Consider the following 16,593-nt stretch of genomic DNA (forward strand, 5'->3'; position numbering starts at 1 on the left):
TTATTGCTTTGGTCTGTAATATAATTTGGAACAAGATTTTTTTTTTTTTTTTTTTTTTTTAGTAGTTAGAATGAATGTAGAAATGAATATGTTGAATAGTACATGAAGATGTGGGACAGGAAGGACATAATATTCAACTGAGCTTACAGAGATGTGGGGTGGTGAGTAAAACAGAAACTTGCTGGCGCATATAGTCATTCGATCATGTTACGAAATATTGATTTTGTATAAGATGTTATTTGGGTTAGAGGTTATTTCATTGATCAAAGGGGATTGGTTATTGTGTTCGTTAGCTATGAAATATTCTTTTGCTGTGTTTATTTTCATGTAATTATTCATGGTTTTGATGATTTTCATGGTTTCATTTATATTGGTTAATTTGTGTCCAGTATTAATTAAATGTTGTGCAAATTTTGATTTATTCCTGTTGAACCAGAAATCTGCTTTATGCTCGTACCTGGTTTTAAAATATGTTCCTTTTTGTTTGACCTATGTATTTGGAATTACAATTCTTACATATTAACGAATATATGCCGACATTCAAGTATTTATCCTTATTGTGTATCTTGTTGGAATAATATTATTTAGTTTATTGTTGGTATTGAAAGCTACGTTTATTTTTATATATATATATATAAACGTAGCTTTCATACCATAGTAATTTATTGGTGATGGTACTATGGTATGTCATAGTTTGCCAGTTTTTCTTTTTGTTTTTCATTTTTTTTCTATTGGTTTTAGGGTGGTAGCTGAATTATGTTTTTGTTTTCTTATTCTTTTGTTCAAGATGTTGATAATAATTCCTTTTTACAGCCATTTTCTTGAGCTATTTTATTATTAATTTAGTTCTTTCTTATAATTACTATGACTTAAGGGGATGTTGATCAACTGCCTTCTGAAGGATGCACTGGAAGAAATGGTGAACGGGAGAAGAGTTTGGGGCAAAAGAAGATATCAGATGATAAACGACATTAAGATATATGGATCATATGAGCAGACAAAGAGGAGGGCAGAAAATAGAAAAGACTGTTGAATGCTGGGTTTGCAGTGAAAGACTTGCCCTTAGGCAGAACACTATGAATGAAATGACCTGAAGATGCTCAAATGAGCGAAAACGTTTGTCGAATAAATCACAACTTTTACCATAAATACTGTAAGTCTTGACTGAACTTCAAAACAAAATATGTATACATAAATACATAACTTAATTGGATCAAACATGTCTTTAAAAAAACACCTTCATGCTTTATTATGCTCTTAATTGGATACATAAATAAAATATAGGACTTTTTTAATGCAAAAACAGAAATTATATATTTTCCTTATTTGAGCTTAAAGTGGTTACTAAGTAGATGCAAAATCTGTATTGAAGTTAAATCAGTGCTAATTCAATAGTAGTATTTTACATAGTTCTCATATAAAATATATATAAAAAAACACAAACCAAACTTACTTAAAAAGTTCAGACCCACAATACAGTTTTTAGACCCAATTTCCTTTGCATTATTATTAATTTGCATCTTCATTTTCATTGTTGAAATGTTTATTGTAGGCAAGCTACATGTGAGAGATCTACTTAAATTTGATTTTGTCAGAGAGATTTTACGAGAGTTCAGAATCTAGCTGAGGGTTTAAAACTTCTTTCTACAGAGGCACCGGATGGAGGAACTGTAGCAGCATTCATTCAGTTGACTTAAGATTGGCATCTTAGAAAATTGCTTCTTCCAGAAAGAGAATACAGTGAAACCTCTTCTTACAGACACCCCCAAAATACGGACACTCCTCATATACGGACAGATTTTTATGTTCCAACTGAAATGATATAGAAATAATGATAAATTTAACTCTCAGACACGGACACGGACAGCTGTTTCACAGTCCTAAAGCTTGCCTTACCTCCTGACTGTGGACAGAACTTGGATTTGAAGACCTAATGTGTTACAAAAATGGAAAATTTTAGTACAGAAATTCCTTAACATGAAACATAACATAAGGGTCTCGTAGGCTACCACTAGCCCAGCCGGCTACCCCTTGTTAGCTGGAAGCGGATGGATAAACAAAGTCATAAAATTTAACCTGTCTGATGGGTCCAAGGTTTCTGCTATTGTGAAATTGTATTCAACACATGATAGGGTTACTAGGCTTATTCTCTTCACTTCAATCAGTTGTTCTGTTTCGAGAGAGATGACATCTGAACGTAAAGGTTAAGTTGACAACTGTACTGCATCTGTAGACCTAGAATAAAATTGCATGGCACAGTACTGTATTTTCGTTTTTTTGTCTTATCTACTGTAGTTCAAAGTCCCAAAGAATTTACTGTAGTACTGTATACTGTATTTAGAATTAAACTACAGTAATACATTTCATTTAAAGCGTGAAGGGCTACATAATGCAAATTATAAATTTACTGTTAGATTGGTGAGCCTTCCTCACAATAAAGGACACCTCCGAGATGCGGACAGATTGTTATGTCCCTTCGATGTCCGTAAATGAGAAGTTTCACTGTACTGTTAAATACTATTTCTTCATCACCTAAAATAACTGATACATATAAGTCTCCTCTAGTGATATATTATTGTTTGAGAATCTTTTCAGTTCAATTGATACACCCAAGGCAATTGAATTAGAACTGATTCTAGGATTCAGAAATTATACTTGCTTCCAAAAGTCTGTAGCAACATGTCGTCCATTCAGATATTTATAGTGCTCTATGTGTTATCCAGATATTTTCTTATCCGGATTACCCTCGGCCTGTGTAGTCCGGATAATAAGGATATTTGCAAAGGCCATCAGCAGCTGTAGCAATTGGCAGAACTTGTTCCATGAGACACCCATCATCTTCAATTAATTTCTTCAGGTTCATTAAAATAGCATTACTTTCACCAGCTTTCTCGATGTTCCAGCATATTATTGCCCTATAGTTGTTGTGATATTTTCCAGTTTGCAACCAAGTGCCCAGCAAATAATCACAGAAGCTGGAAGTAGATTAGGGGCTAAATTGTCTTCCATTAAACAATTTATCAGTTTTTCTCTCCTAGCTGGGGTCTTAGCTAAAGCCAACATCACACCTGCTATCATGCTATCATTTAGTCAGCAAGTTGAAGAGCATACGCCCAACACATTGAATCTAGAAGCTTGCTACAAACTGCAGCTATCGTGTAAGGAGCATTGTAAATACTGTATTAAAACAACCCAAAAATGAAATATAAAGTTCCATTATCTTCATGATTTGTTGAGAATATTCATCGTTGCAAAGTTAGTAGAATGGCTGAGATTAAGTAGGTGATAGATTGTAAATCTATTAAGGTCTTATATTCATATTTTGTATGATAATAGAATGAAATTCTATAGGAGTAAATTAATTACTAAGGCTTAAAGAAGTTTAATCTTTTACTTTATTTCAGTGAATCCTGATCCTTCCCATCACATCAAGAATAATTTCTACAGCTACATCTGTATTGCACCTTTCAGTTATATTACTTCTAATCAAATGAGGATTTTCACTAGGTTCACCAAGGGGCACCATAAGAATATTCATTATTTTAATTTTTTTTTTTTAATCACTTGTTTTGCTTTGTCTTCTAAATTTGACCAACTGTCATTTAAATCGTCTTCTCCACACGTGACCATATATTTTGATACAGTTGTTGCACATGGGATAAGTGTAACATAGGTTGATGTTGCTATCCAATTTCGAAACATTTCATTCCATAATATATGAGGAGGTATTCCAACTGTTACAAACACTTTTACCATTTCAGTCATTCTTTCCTGAGAAATTGCCATGCTTTCCACTATTTCCCGGAGAGTACTTGCTAATTTTCTCCCTCCACTAGTCCCTGGTGTATCTTGTTAGTTCCGTTGTATTCATATTTTCTTGTGTTGTGCTTAGCACTTCGATCTTGTCTTTGCATTATAGCATTCTTGTCCATTCAAGTCAGAACATAAGCAGCATAATAATTCTCCATTTTAAACTTATGTTTGAATAAAAACTTCCGATATCTTAGGTTTTTGTAGACAATTAATTTTGGCTTGTTTGTGTTCATATTAGAGGAGACAGGAGCAGACCAGGATAACAGTGGATTGAGCTATGCTTTGTTGTTGGCAGAAGTTCGAATTTTGCTACATTGTTGACGTCACTCGTATTCTTTTTACATTTTTAATGTAGTGACTTCACAAACCAAAATTTAAATAGTAGTCGAACCGTTTTTCATTGTTTTAAATCTTAACTATGTATAAGAATGACATTGTTATTATTTTTTTCTGGATTGTCTTTTTTTTTATCCAGTGCCAGCTCATTATCTTTCGACAATTCTGTTTCTAGTAACCCAGAAGAGGTTGGCTTGCAAGGTTTAGATAATAAATTGTCCGTAACTTTCGAGATGTCTCCAATTTTGGACAAGTGGTGATGTGTAAGCCTAAAGTGTTTGAATTCCCACACAAAGAACAGTTTGAATTCCCACACAAAGAACACTCAAGACGAAAGCAGGGCATGCTTGCAGCACGAGGAAAGTGAAAGGACTTGTTTCTTATGTTGTAGAAGTAATTCCCTGCATTTTCCAGCAGTCTGTATCTGGTGAATGATATTGATCTTAGCTTGGCAGGCCGATAAGATCTATTTGCAACTTACAGTGTGATGGGCTTATTTGTTTGAAGCATCAAGCTAGCCAACTTAGCTAGTTTGTCAGCTTGTTTGTTTCCATAAACTCCACAGCAACTAAGTATCAATTGCAGCACATTCTCTTTTCTGGTTTTAATAAAGGAAGATAATTTTTCTTTGCAAAGTATGAGAACAGATGACTCTTGTTTAGTCCACCTGCTGCCGATGGCTATGTTCTGATTTGTGAGCCAGTTAAGAAAACAATGTTACATTCAGATCAGGAATTAAGTTTCTGAGTGGCAAGAAGTACTGCTGCTACTTCTCCATAAAAATTGCTGCGGTTTGACCTAAAGCTTCATATAGTTGGAGATATCTAGAGTAAAGAACAGCACTAGCATTTTTTTTTGTTTCAGATTCGGCAGATCCATCTGTATATACACTAGTCAAGTATGAAGGGAATCTTTCATATCGTAGCTAAGGCACCAGTTTTCAAATCAGATTTGGATGATGAAGTCTTAGTGTTACCAGTAATTGAATCAAAAATGCTTTAGGTAATCTGGTATTGCAGAGAGATGATATATAGTATTACGTGAAGGTTCACGATTCTACAGGTATAGAATATGTCCAAGGCAGATCAGAGTTCATCAATTTTGGGTAGAAATTTACTTGAGTTTTAAGTCTAGAAGAAGATGGTCGATACTGTAACCAGTAATCATCTTTGTGTCTTAATATTTTCTCGCCTAGTTTCAATGCAGCTGCTTCACATCTGATTTTGAGAAAAACTTTCATTGCAGTTATGGGGGTAGATTTTGATCATCCAGTGATGGGCCTTATACCTGTTTTTTTGAAAGATGGGACATGACAGGAGTGTTGTGATCGGAAAAACAACTGAATGTTACATAGCGTGGTAGGCCTGTTGCTATGCCAAACTTACTGTTCCCACGTGGTGAGTACTTAATAGCTCTCTTGGCGACATTTATTGTGAACATAATGTTAGCATTGGTACATTTCGTCCTTGATTCTCTGTTGATTTCTGTATTGTTTTCTTACCTTAGCGTCAATTGTTAGTTTCCATCAGCTGGCAGTGTGGTAGTCAATATTGGCAACATAGCACTGTAGTTCCAAGTTTGGCCGCTTAACTGTCATGTTCCATCTTTCAAAAAAAAAAAAAGTATAGTATGCAGTTTTATACTTTGTGTAATTTGTAGAGAACGGAGGTTGTTGCAGTAATTAATAATTCGTTTTCATACTCCATGGGAAGTTTAATGTAGTTTTATAAACTGTTGTTAAAACATCTTGGGAAGCACCCCAATTAGAATTGATAAGATGTTTTAGGAGACTAATTATAATGGCTCCTTCTTTGATTGCTCTATCAATGTGCTTGTTCCAACTTAATCTTGAATCTAAGGTGATGCCCAGGTAACTGTTTTCTTCGTTTCTGCAGATGGCTTTGTTATTGCAGTGTAGATGATGAACTTTTGTACTAAGAAAAAAAGAGCTGGAAGGTTGTTTTCTCAGGGTGGACTGTCATTTAAATTTTTTCTGGCCATTCTGCTAATTTAATTAACACAAAATTTAAGCTTGAATATGAAGCTTTGATGTCTGAGTTAATGGTCCAAATTAATAAATCAGCATATAGAAATGCATTTACTCCTGGTATTTGTCTGATATAAATTGTGTGACATCTTTAGTCATCATGTTGAAAAAGAAAATACCTTCACATAGATCCCTGATGAAGTCCATGCCCTGTTTGTTGCTATTTTGATATAGATTCATGAAAATTTACTCTGATGAAATGTTGCACTAAAAATTATGCAATTAATTTTAATAAAAATCCCGATATCTCATGACTAATCAATTTCTTGATGAGGAGTTTTCTCCATACTCTGTCAAAGGTAGCTTTGAAATCAACAAGTGTACAACCGTCTTTCACTTCTTGGCTGAAGCAGGCTGGTTGGTCTATTGTGCCCTTTTGTTTCCTAAAACCTGCTTGGCTGTCTGATAAGGTGTTCTTCCTTTCGACATAATGCACCAGTCTGTATATCACCATTCTCTGTCAGTTTACTGAAAACATTGGTTAGAGAGACAGGCCTGTAGTTCTCTGGCAATGTAAGTGGTCTCTCTTTCTTTAGTAAGGGAATTATAGAGGCCTTTGTCCGCTCACAAAGGATATGATTATGCCAGATCATATTTATGAAGCAGAGAACTTTAGTCAGCATTAGGCTTTTGGGTATCTACCATGTCCTCAGTCACTGTGGATAAATATAGCTTTGGCTTTGTCGTCCATGTACTTTAAAAATTCTGGGAGCAGTCCGTCTGGGCCAAGACTTTTGCATTTTCCAATAGGTGTATTGTCTAATGTGCTTTATTTCACTTTTAAAATCTGCATTTTTCACGTTCGTGGTAGTCCATAGTACAGTACTTTTAAGGGTACCAACCATAGGTCTAATATGACATCCTTTATATGCTTTAAGGTTGCCCAACTAATGATTTTTACAGCTATTTTCTACTTTATGAATTGCATAGCTTTGTTAGATGTATAACTTTCGTCGGTTCTCTGTCAAAATTAAACAAACAATTTTACTTCCTTGGACTGTGATACAGATTTCACTTCGCACTCCCATGCTTCAATATTTCTTAATATTTAGTGATATGATCATACGAAAGAAAATTAGTTTTAGGAAAATACAGAAAAAAAGTAATTGAATTTTTAAAACCTCTTAAATGGCACTGGATGGAGTTAAGTCCATCAAAATTGATAACATGAATTATCCTTTTTGTTTTTTGATTAACTGTTCACTACTCTATGTGCCATCCATTAAAACAAATAATTGAAATTGTACTGTATATTACTCGACTTGTCATTGGATAAGATTTGAGTCACATTTATCAATACCAATTAACTTTTCAAATATGAGCTCCACAAGTGATACAATCTGTGGGATATCATTGATAACATGGTATGAAAATTTATCATTTAGATCAATGGGACCAACTCCTGTTCTTTATGCAAGCTCACTCTTTGCTGCACATGAGCAGTATGCAGGAGAGATCCAAAGATATTGGAGAGATAGATAGGCTACTGTCTTACGTGTTGAAGCACCTTTGTCACCATTCCTTCCTCCATTGCAACACTACCATGCTACACTCTATTTTGTACTGGTATACTGCGTGAGAATGCTATTTACGTTTTACATTTAACAACTTGTATTAGTTGCAGAAATAAAAGAATAACATGAAACCTAAAATTAGATATACGAGGGTTGGGGCATAAGTCATGGCAACTTTTTTTTTTTTTTTTCAAAGATAAGGGTTGGTATGACAAAATGTCATAAGTCGCACAGAAACTGAAACCGTGCAGTCATAGTGTGTGTCCACAACATAAGATGGCTCTGTGTTTGTCTGTAATAGAACAGAGAGTAATGTTAAATCAGTTGTCAGTGTAGCGCCGTGCAGGATGGATGTAACCTGTGTTGAACAACGCTTGTATATCAAAATAGCTGTTCTCCATGGGAGGAATGCCAGAGAATGCCACAGAGAGTTGGTGGAAGCTGTTGGGAATAATGCCCTTCCATACCGGACAGTCGCAAGGTGGGTAGCAGCATTTCAGCGAGGATGCGAAGCAACCAGCGACCTGCAATGGGCAAGACAACCAGTGAGTAAGCAGACCAATGTGACACATAAAGCAGAGTGTGTAGGGTGACGTTGGGAATGGGAAGAATTCGAGCACCCACCCTACTCTCCGGATCTTTCTTCATGTGATTTTGACCTCATACAGAAGGTAAAGGAACCATTACGTGGTAGACGGTTTGGGACACGAATGGACATTGCCAATGCTGTGCAGCAACAGATGACCAGATTCACACATGGTAAGGAAAATGGTGAAATAGATGGTATTCAGGTGCCTCCCACATCGTTGGCAGCATGTTGCGAATGTTGCAGGAGACTACTTTGAGGGCCTTTAGAACAGGTATGTGTGCTGTAATGATTCTGGCACAGGAACCCTGTAATGTTATAGCAACGACCGTAGTAATCATGAGGAGCAAAATGTTGGTGTGTTATTAAATGTCCATAAATTTCGTCCATTCCATGTCCTTCCATGTGTATATTTCACATTTTCCACCCACATTCGAATTCTCACAAAAAAAATAGTTGCCATTACTTATGACCCAATCCTCGTGTGTGTGCGTGCGTGTGTGCGTGCAGGCGCGTGAGCGCGCACTAGTTTGTTTTTACTTGTGATATGGAATTAACTTTTGCAATATGTTTCATTGTCTTCTGTTTTTGTATGTGAAGTTTTATAGTGCATATAATTGCATATTTCCGATGTTGCTGCATATTTCATCATTCTTCCATGCATTGAGCATGTAATACATGTATTTTTTTTTTTTAATTTTAAAATTTATATTAAACATTTTAGTTACAAGATAACGAAGTCTTTACTATGGAGGCACCCATAAGGAGCCTCTCAGAGTGCTACTAACAAAATCACGTGATGTTACTGGGGAATAACATTCCTATTTACAGTCGAAAGCAGAAGTGTTTGCAAGCCCCATCCAGAGTTAATGCTTACAAAGAAAAATTTACAGACTCCCATTACTCCCAATACTTACGCGCTGGGTACATGGATTGAAGCTGCTCTCTCTATTCAGATAATTTCACTGTAGTTAAAGAATTCGTTGGTGTGCTAAATGCAACTGAAGCTCTCTCAATTCAACGTTCACAGAATATTTTAATAGTGAATATTTGCAAAGGGACTTGGCTGTAATCAAGGCACATTTCAAAGTTATACCTAGCTGAAGCCAAAAAAAAATGGTTTGTCTTTACATGAATCTTTATCATTCCTCAAGGAGGTTTAGAGTAAACTTCAGAATGCTCCTTTAAAGTATGCAGAAAAATTAAGTGATAAATTGTACGCTGTATTAGAGAAAAGTCCTGACATTATAGTTTTATGTTCTGTGGATAAATATCTTCAAGGTGAAAATATTGTGCTTCCAGAAGAAATTTCGCCGAGTGTTTTCAAATTTTGCTCAGTAACATCTGAAGACGTGGAAAGATCCTTCTCAGCATACAAACTTGTGTTAAGTGATAAATGTCATATATTTACTCCTGAGCATTTGCAGAAAATAATCATTGTGTACTGCAAATCAAATCACAACGACCAGAATGATGTCTAAGAAAGAAAGTACATTGTAAGTACCAAAATGCATGAGCCTAAAATTAAAATTTTTAGTGCATATTTTCGAAAAGATACCGTATATTTTGAAGATTTTAACAGCATAAATGCATGCATATTTCAGATATTTTTATTGCATATAAATATGATGTCTAATAACCTCGTTACATGCAGTATACTGGTACTAAAATAATTTAGCATTTAATATTGTTGTCAAATGGCGATTAGTTGATTTACATCATTCTTTTGGGAATCTCGCCATGTTGTTACTCTCTTGGCATTAACTAGGTGCACCACGAAGAGGTGGAGTTAATGCCGCATCCTTTAATGTTAAAAATTCTGTTTCATAAGTTTTAATAGAGCATCTCTGCAATGCTTGAGAAAAGTGGCGTAAGTCAGTTTCCACAAACATTTTTTAATAATTTGACAAATTACAGAACATCTGCTTGCTTGGGAAAAGAGACATAAGTATTTCTCCCATTACAATAATTCATAGAGAAGAAATTTAAAATGACATAAACGAGTGTGAAAACAGTTTTTTTTCCTTCTAATGTAAAATTAACATTTTTGACTTGTGCCACTTTTCCCGAGGACTACAGATCTATACAACCAGTTAATCTTCAATACAATATGAATTCTGAAAATTTCACCTGTATTTTTTTGTATTAAAGATGTAGATTTAATCTTTACATTCAGTTTAAATTTTCAAAACCACATTAATGAGATCATAGATGAAATATATGGGCAACCAGGATTTATTTTTCGTAATTCCAGAGATATTCTAAGGATGAACATGTTTTGCAATTACTGTATTATAGTTTAATACAGAGAAAATTAGAATATGTTTCAATTATGTGGTTACCTATGTACAAAAACAATATTAATCAGAAACAAATTCAGAAGAGTTTTCTTTGACATACGTAATTTAAGAGGTGTGCTTTAATTAATAACATTTCTTATACATACATACATACATACATACATACATACGTGTTCTGCCCAAGGGCAGGTCTTTCACTGCAAACCCAGCATTCTCCACTCTTTCCTATTTTCTGTCTTCCTCTTAATCTCTGCATATGATCCATATATCTTAATATAATGAATTATTAAAGAAATGTTTTATGTAGGCCTAACTTTAATTGATAGAAAATTGGTGGCACAACAACAGTACTGGTATTAAAATGCTCACCTTTAATTCAAATGTTTTTTTACCAATGCCACCAGGTTGTCATCTGATATTTCTGGTCTCCCCTGGCAATGGCATAATTGTAACTCACTTCTGAAGTTGGGGTGCCTGGAAGGGGAAGTTATGTTGCCCCAATGATATTATGCATGAATGATTATGAAGTGCCAAGGGAGGTCTTAAACCTAAGCCTGACCTAATTTCCGGACCATGGACAAACACAGGAACATTCCCCTTTAATAAAATATTCCTGTGTTCTAACCGGGAATCGAACCCGGGACCTCGTGAACTGTAGTCAGAAGCTTTGACCACTAGTCCACGAGGCTGGTTATTAATTCAAATGTGTAACATATTTAATTCCCTATCTCTTAAAAATAATCTTCTGGCTTTTGGCTTGTCATTACAACATAATCTATACAAAATTGTTTTATGAACCTTTGTACATATCATTTAATTAAAATGTATATTATAAATTGTAATTTTATTTAGACGTAGTATTTTTCTTTACCCTCATACCTAATTAGTTTGTGTATTTTATTTTGTATTATACAGAACAATCTGGCATAATTGTGCCATCTGCAAATACGGTTTATTCCTGTTGTTGGCAGAATAAATAAATAAAATATTTACAGTGCTCAGTCTATTACAGTAATCTTAATAGAGGTTACATTCGTTCACTTCGTGCTTTGTCCTAATTATATGGTACACCCAAAGCTACTGCAAATGTAAGGCTTTTAATGTGAGTTGAAAATAGACCAAAATCAAGCGAGTGAACATTCAGACTCTCAAATACTCCCATTTCTGCAGCCTGCTTGGCAATATATGCACTATAAATTTATAACATTGCTACGCCCCTCCTTCAAACTGGCTTCAAGTTATCACATGGCAAGTGTCTCCTATCCCTCCAATATCTTTGAATTCCTGCACATAGCTTGCTTGCGAGCATACACACTGCTTTGTAAGAGCATCTAAGTTGGTCACCACTGATTTAGATTGTAATAGAAGAAGAAGAAGAAAAATGGTACGGTCTTCTTTTAGTTGTAAGATTCATGATACCTAGTAGCTACATTAATGGCTTGGTTTCTCACTCAGCAGTTGAGAATGTATCAATCATGGTTTCATAAAAAAAATTATAATTAAATTTTATTTTACAAACTGCCTGCACTTTGGAAGCTGTAGAGTTTCAGTTCAAGACCAGGTTTAACAGATAATTCTTATTTCCCTATCACAGTTCAACATTTGAGTATGAAATATTAAAGCATTATAATTTTATGTTGCCTTCTTGTTTTGAATGTGTTCATTTAGCCATTATGATTGTGTTCATATTTTGTAACTGTTACAGGCTAAAGAAAAGAAGACAAAAGGAGGCTTAATGAGTCGTTTCACCAGTATGAAGAAGTCCAAATCTCCCCCGCCAGCAACATATTCTATGGACAACCCTGTGTTCGAGGATGGAAGTGTGGCTGCCAGTCCCCAGCATCCTGTACATGTCAGGTAGGACAGCACGCTGGTCTGTGTGCATTGCCAATCAACCACAAATAAAGGTATGCCTCCTTTCTTGCAGGACTGTCCAGTCCCAGTGATTAAGATAAAGCCACCAGAAGTTGACATTATCAGTACCGGCAGTTGATGCATTCAGCTTAAATTCTTTTATTCATTGACACATAAGTGACATAACGAAATAATATTGTTAGTGATTACTGATTAGTAACCAACGTGTCAGTACTTTCGTCACACTTAGCTCCAATCATAATTTTATATATATATATATATAAAATGACTCAGCCTCCATTCCATACTAAGACCTGATATATGTAGGTGCTTATTCAGGTGGCAGTGTTTCTGAAGATAATGATGCCTAATTTGGCTTAGAACTGAACAATCCAACAAAATGTGAGTGAGTTGATGACTCAGCCTCCATCCCGTACTAAGGCCTGATATATGTAGGTGCTTATTCAGATGGTAGTGTTTCCCAAGATAATGATGTCTGATTTGGCTTAGAGCTGGACAATCCAGCAAAATGTGAGTGAGTTGATGACTCAGCCTCCATCTCATACTAAGGCCCAATATATGTGGTGCTTATTCAGATGGCAGTGTTAAGATAATGATGCCTAATTTCGCTTAGAACTGGACAATCCAGTAAAATGTGAGTTGATGACTCAGCCTCCATCCCATACTAAGGAGCGATATATGTAGGTGCTTGTTCAGATGGTAGTGTTTCCCAAGATAGTGATGCCTAATTTAGCTTAGAACTGGACAATCCAGCAAAATGTGAGTGAGTTGATGACTCAGCCTCCATCTCATACTAAAGCCCAATATATGTGGTGCTTATTCAGATGGCAGTGTTAAGATAATGATGCCTAATTTCGCTTAGAACTGGACAATCCAGCAAAATGTGAGTTGATGACTCAGCCTCCATCCCATACTAAGGAGCGATATATGTAGGTGCTTGTTCAGATGGCAGTGTTTCCCAAGATAGTGATGCCTAATTTAGCTTAGAACTGGAAAATCTAGCAAAATGGAAGTTGATGACTCAGCCTCCATCCTGCACTAAGGACCGGTATATGTAGATGTTTATTCAGATGGCAGTGTTTCCCAAGATAATGATGTCTAATTTCGCTTAGAACTGGACAATCCAGCAAAATGTGAGTTGATGACTCAGCCTCCATTCCATACTAAGACCAAGCCCCTACAGTCTCGGCTGTGTGGAACGAGGAAACCGGGGCAAATTGAACGTTGTGCTTGCCGCCATGATGATGGAGAGCAGACGCATAATAGCAGTATGTAAATCACACAATTTAATGCTGTGATGATCTAAAATTGACAGATTATGGCCGTTTTCGACGTTTAACATAAAATTGGACGAAATAAATATATTCAAAGTTTCATTGATATGCGTCAGAGCATTAAAGGAAAGAAAATACATATGTAGCAATTGATAGAAAACATGCTCATACATCCATAAATAGGCCTACACAATACGCTTTATAAAATGTATAATTTTACGTTAATCAGCATATTGTTAGGTTTCAGAGAATCGAAAATTATATTAATATATATTACTCTTAGGTCACAGGACATAAATATATGCACCTTGATTACACAAGTTCTTATTATAATCAAATTCTTAAGTGAAATAAATATGTGATAATCAGTATAGACCTGTTGTTAATTTTTATGTATTCATTTCCTTACATCTGAAACATAGCATGTTCTCCAACAAGATCAAACCCATGGCTGGCTAATTTATTAGTCTAGTTAAGCCTATACATATTGACCATGAACCCTGAATTATAAGTTCACAAAGTAGGCTTAGCTATTATAGCCATTTATTTATTTATTTATTTATCCACATATAGATTTTGAATCGATGTTTATTATCTTGCAGATAAATTAATTTACATAATAAAAACAAAAAGTTACCTTTCCACTAATTGTGTTTAATATCTAATGTGTAAGTCTAAATAATTCACTCAGTGGGATTTCTCTACAGTCTGATATACTTGTACTAACAATTATGTATTCTTTATTGTCGTAAACTACTTATTGATTTTTAATGATATTGATAGTGTAACAACAGAGATAATATATCGTTCCTTTTGCAGATGGCTTGGAAAATTAAACAGGGATGGTACAGCATCATTTTTCAAAATTCTATTGCCATTACTTTTTCAAAAATCTATGTCTTTAAAATGAGCCCGAACACAATTTTATGTAAGGTGAAGGCACAAATTTATCTCTTTTAATAGGAACAAACCACTTAGCATGTAGCTCGGGCTTCGTCAAAGGGAACCTGTAAAGATAGATTGTTGCCTAATTATAAACTTTTTCAACTACGGTATCTAAGATATGCATATGTTACAGTTTCAGTGTAGCCTCAGAATTCAATTTTATTATTTTAAAGCTTGTGTACTTGTGAAAAGAAATTCCTGATCCTGTAAGCCACATGTTATTGCAGTTGTACGCTGCACAGGAAACTACCATTTTACATTATATACAAAGCACATCATTTCATATGAACTATAATAATATTTACACAACATAAAATTTCATACTGCTATCACAACAGTTTACATCACTTTCACAGTGTTCACGAAAAACATCCGAGACAAAACACAACACAAGCAGGCCACTACCATGTTTACCGCTGTTTCTACCAGTATCATGGCGGCGTAAACATGCGCAGAGTAGTTTCAATTTTGGACAGGACATCAGCGCTCCGTGTGAGTCTAGTATACTATATAACGTCTTTGACTAAGACCCGATATAGGTAGGTGCTTATTCAGATGGCAGTGTTTCCCAAGATAATGATGCCTAATTCCGCTTAAAACTGGACAATCCAGCAAAATGTGGGTTGATGACTCAGCCTCTATCCCGTACTAAGGCCCGATATTTGTAGCTGCTTATTCAGATGGCAGTGTTTCCCAAGATAGTGATGCTTAATTTAGCTTAGAACTGGACAATCTAGCAAAATGTAAGTTGATGACTCAGCCTCCATCCCGTACTAAGGCCTGGTATATGTAGGTGCTTACTCAGATGGCAGTGTTTCCCGAGATAATGATGTCTGATTTTGCTTAGAACTGGACAATTCAGTAAAATGTAAGTTGATGACTCAGCCTCCATCCCGTACTAAGGTCCGGTATATGTAGGTGCTTATTCAGATGGCAGTGTTTCCCGAAATAATAATGCGTAATTTCGCTTAGAACTGGACAATCCAGCAAAATGTGAATTGATGACTCAGCCTCCATCCCATACTAAGGCCCAATATATGTAGGTGCTTATTCAGATGGTAGTGTTTCCCAAGATAATGATGCTTAATTTAGCTTAGAACTGGACAATCTAGCAAAATGTAAGTTGATGACTCAGCCTCCATCCCGTACTAAGGCCTGGTATATGTTGGTGCTTACTCAGATGGCAGTGTTTCCCGAAATAATAATGCCTAATTTCGCTTAGAACTGGACAATTCAGCAAAAGTGAATTGCTGACTCAGCCTCCATCCCATACTAAGGCCCGATATATGTAGGTGCTTATTCAGATGGTAGTGTTTCCCAAGATAATGATGCCTAATTTTGCATAGAACTGAACAGTCCAGCAAAATGTTGAGTTGATGACTCAGCCTCCATCCCATACTAAGGCCCAATATATGTAGGTGCTTATTCAGATGGCAGTTTCCCAAGATAATTATGCCTAAATGTGAGTTGATGACTCAGTCTCCATCCCATACTAAGGCCCAATATATTTAGGTGTTTATTCAGATGGTGGTGTTTCCCAAGATAATGATGCCTAATTTTGCATAGAATTGAACAGTCCAGCAAAATTTTGAGTTGATGACTCAGCCTCCATCCCATACTAAGGCCCGATATATGTAGGTACTTATTCAGATGGTAGTGTTTCCCAAGATAGTGATGCCTAATTTCGCTTAGAACTGGACAATCCAGCAAAATGTGAGTTGATGACTCAGCCTCCATCCCATACTAAGGCCTGATATATGTAGGTGCTTGTTCAGATGGTAGTGTTTCCCAAGGTAGTGATGCCTAATTTCTCTTAGAACTAGACAATCCAGCAAAATGTGAGTTGGTGACTCAGCCTCCATCCCGTACTAAGGGCCTTTATATGTAGATGCTTATTCAGATG

General features: G+C 35.7%; 1 protein-coding gene across 5 annotated transcripts in view; it reads left to right on the top strand.

Annotated features, from left to right (window-relative positions):
• The window catches only part of POSH (Plenty of SH3s), a 210,185-nt gene that overhangs the window by 133,488 nt on the left and 60,104 nt on the right, over positions 1-16,593 (top strand). For 3 of the 5 annotated variants that reach the window (XM_069820864.1, XM_069820865.1, XM_069820868.1), the window contains exon 11: positions 12,302-12,453. In XM_069820864.1, coding sequence (XP_069676965.1) covers positions 12,302-12,453 — 152 coding nt within the window. Of the gene's footprint in view, positions 1-12,301; positions 12,504-16,593 lie in introns of all 5 variants that reach the window. The other 2 variants (XM_069820867.1, XM_069820866.1) reach the window with 1 other exon arrangement.

Source organism: Periplaneta americana, chromosome 3, assembly GCF_040183065.1.
Source record: "Periplaneta americana isolate PAMFEO1 chromosome 3, P.americana_PAMFEO1_priV1, whole genome shotgun sequence".
Lineage (NCBI taxonomy): Eukaryota > Metazoa > Arthropoda > Insecta > Blattodea > Blattidae > Periplaneta > Periplaneta americana.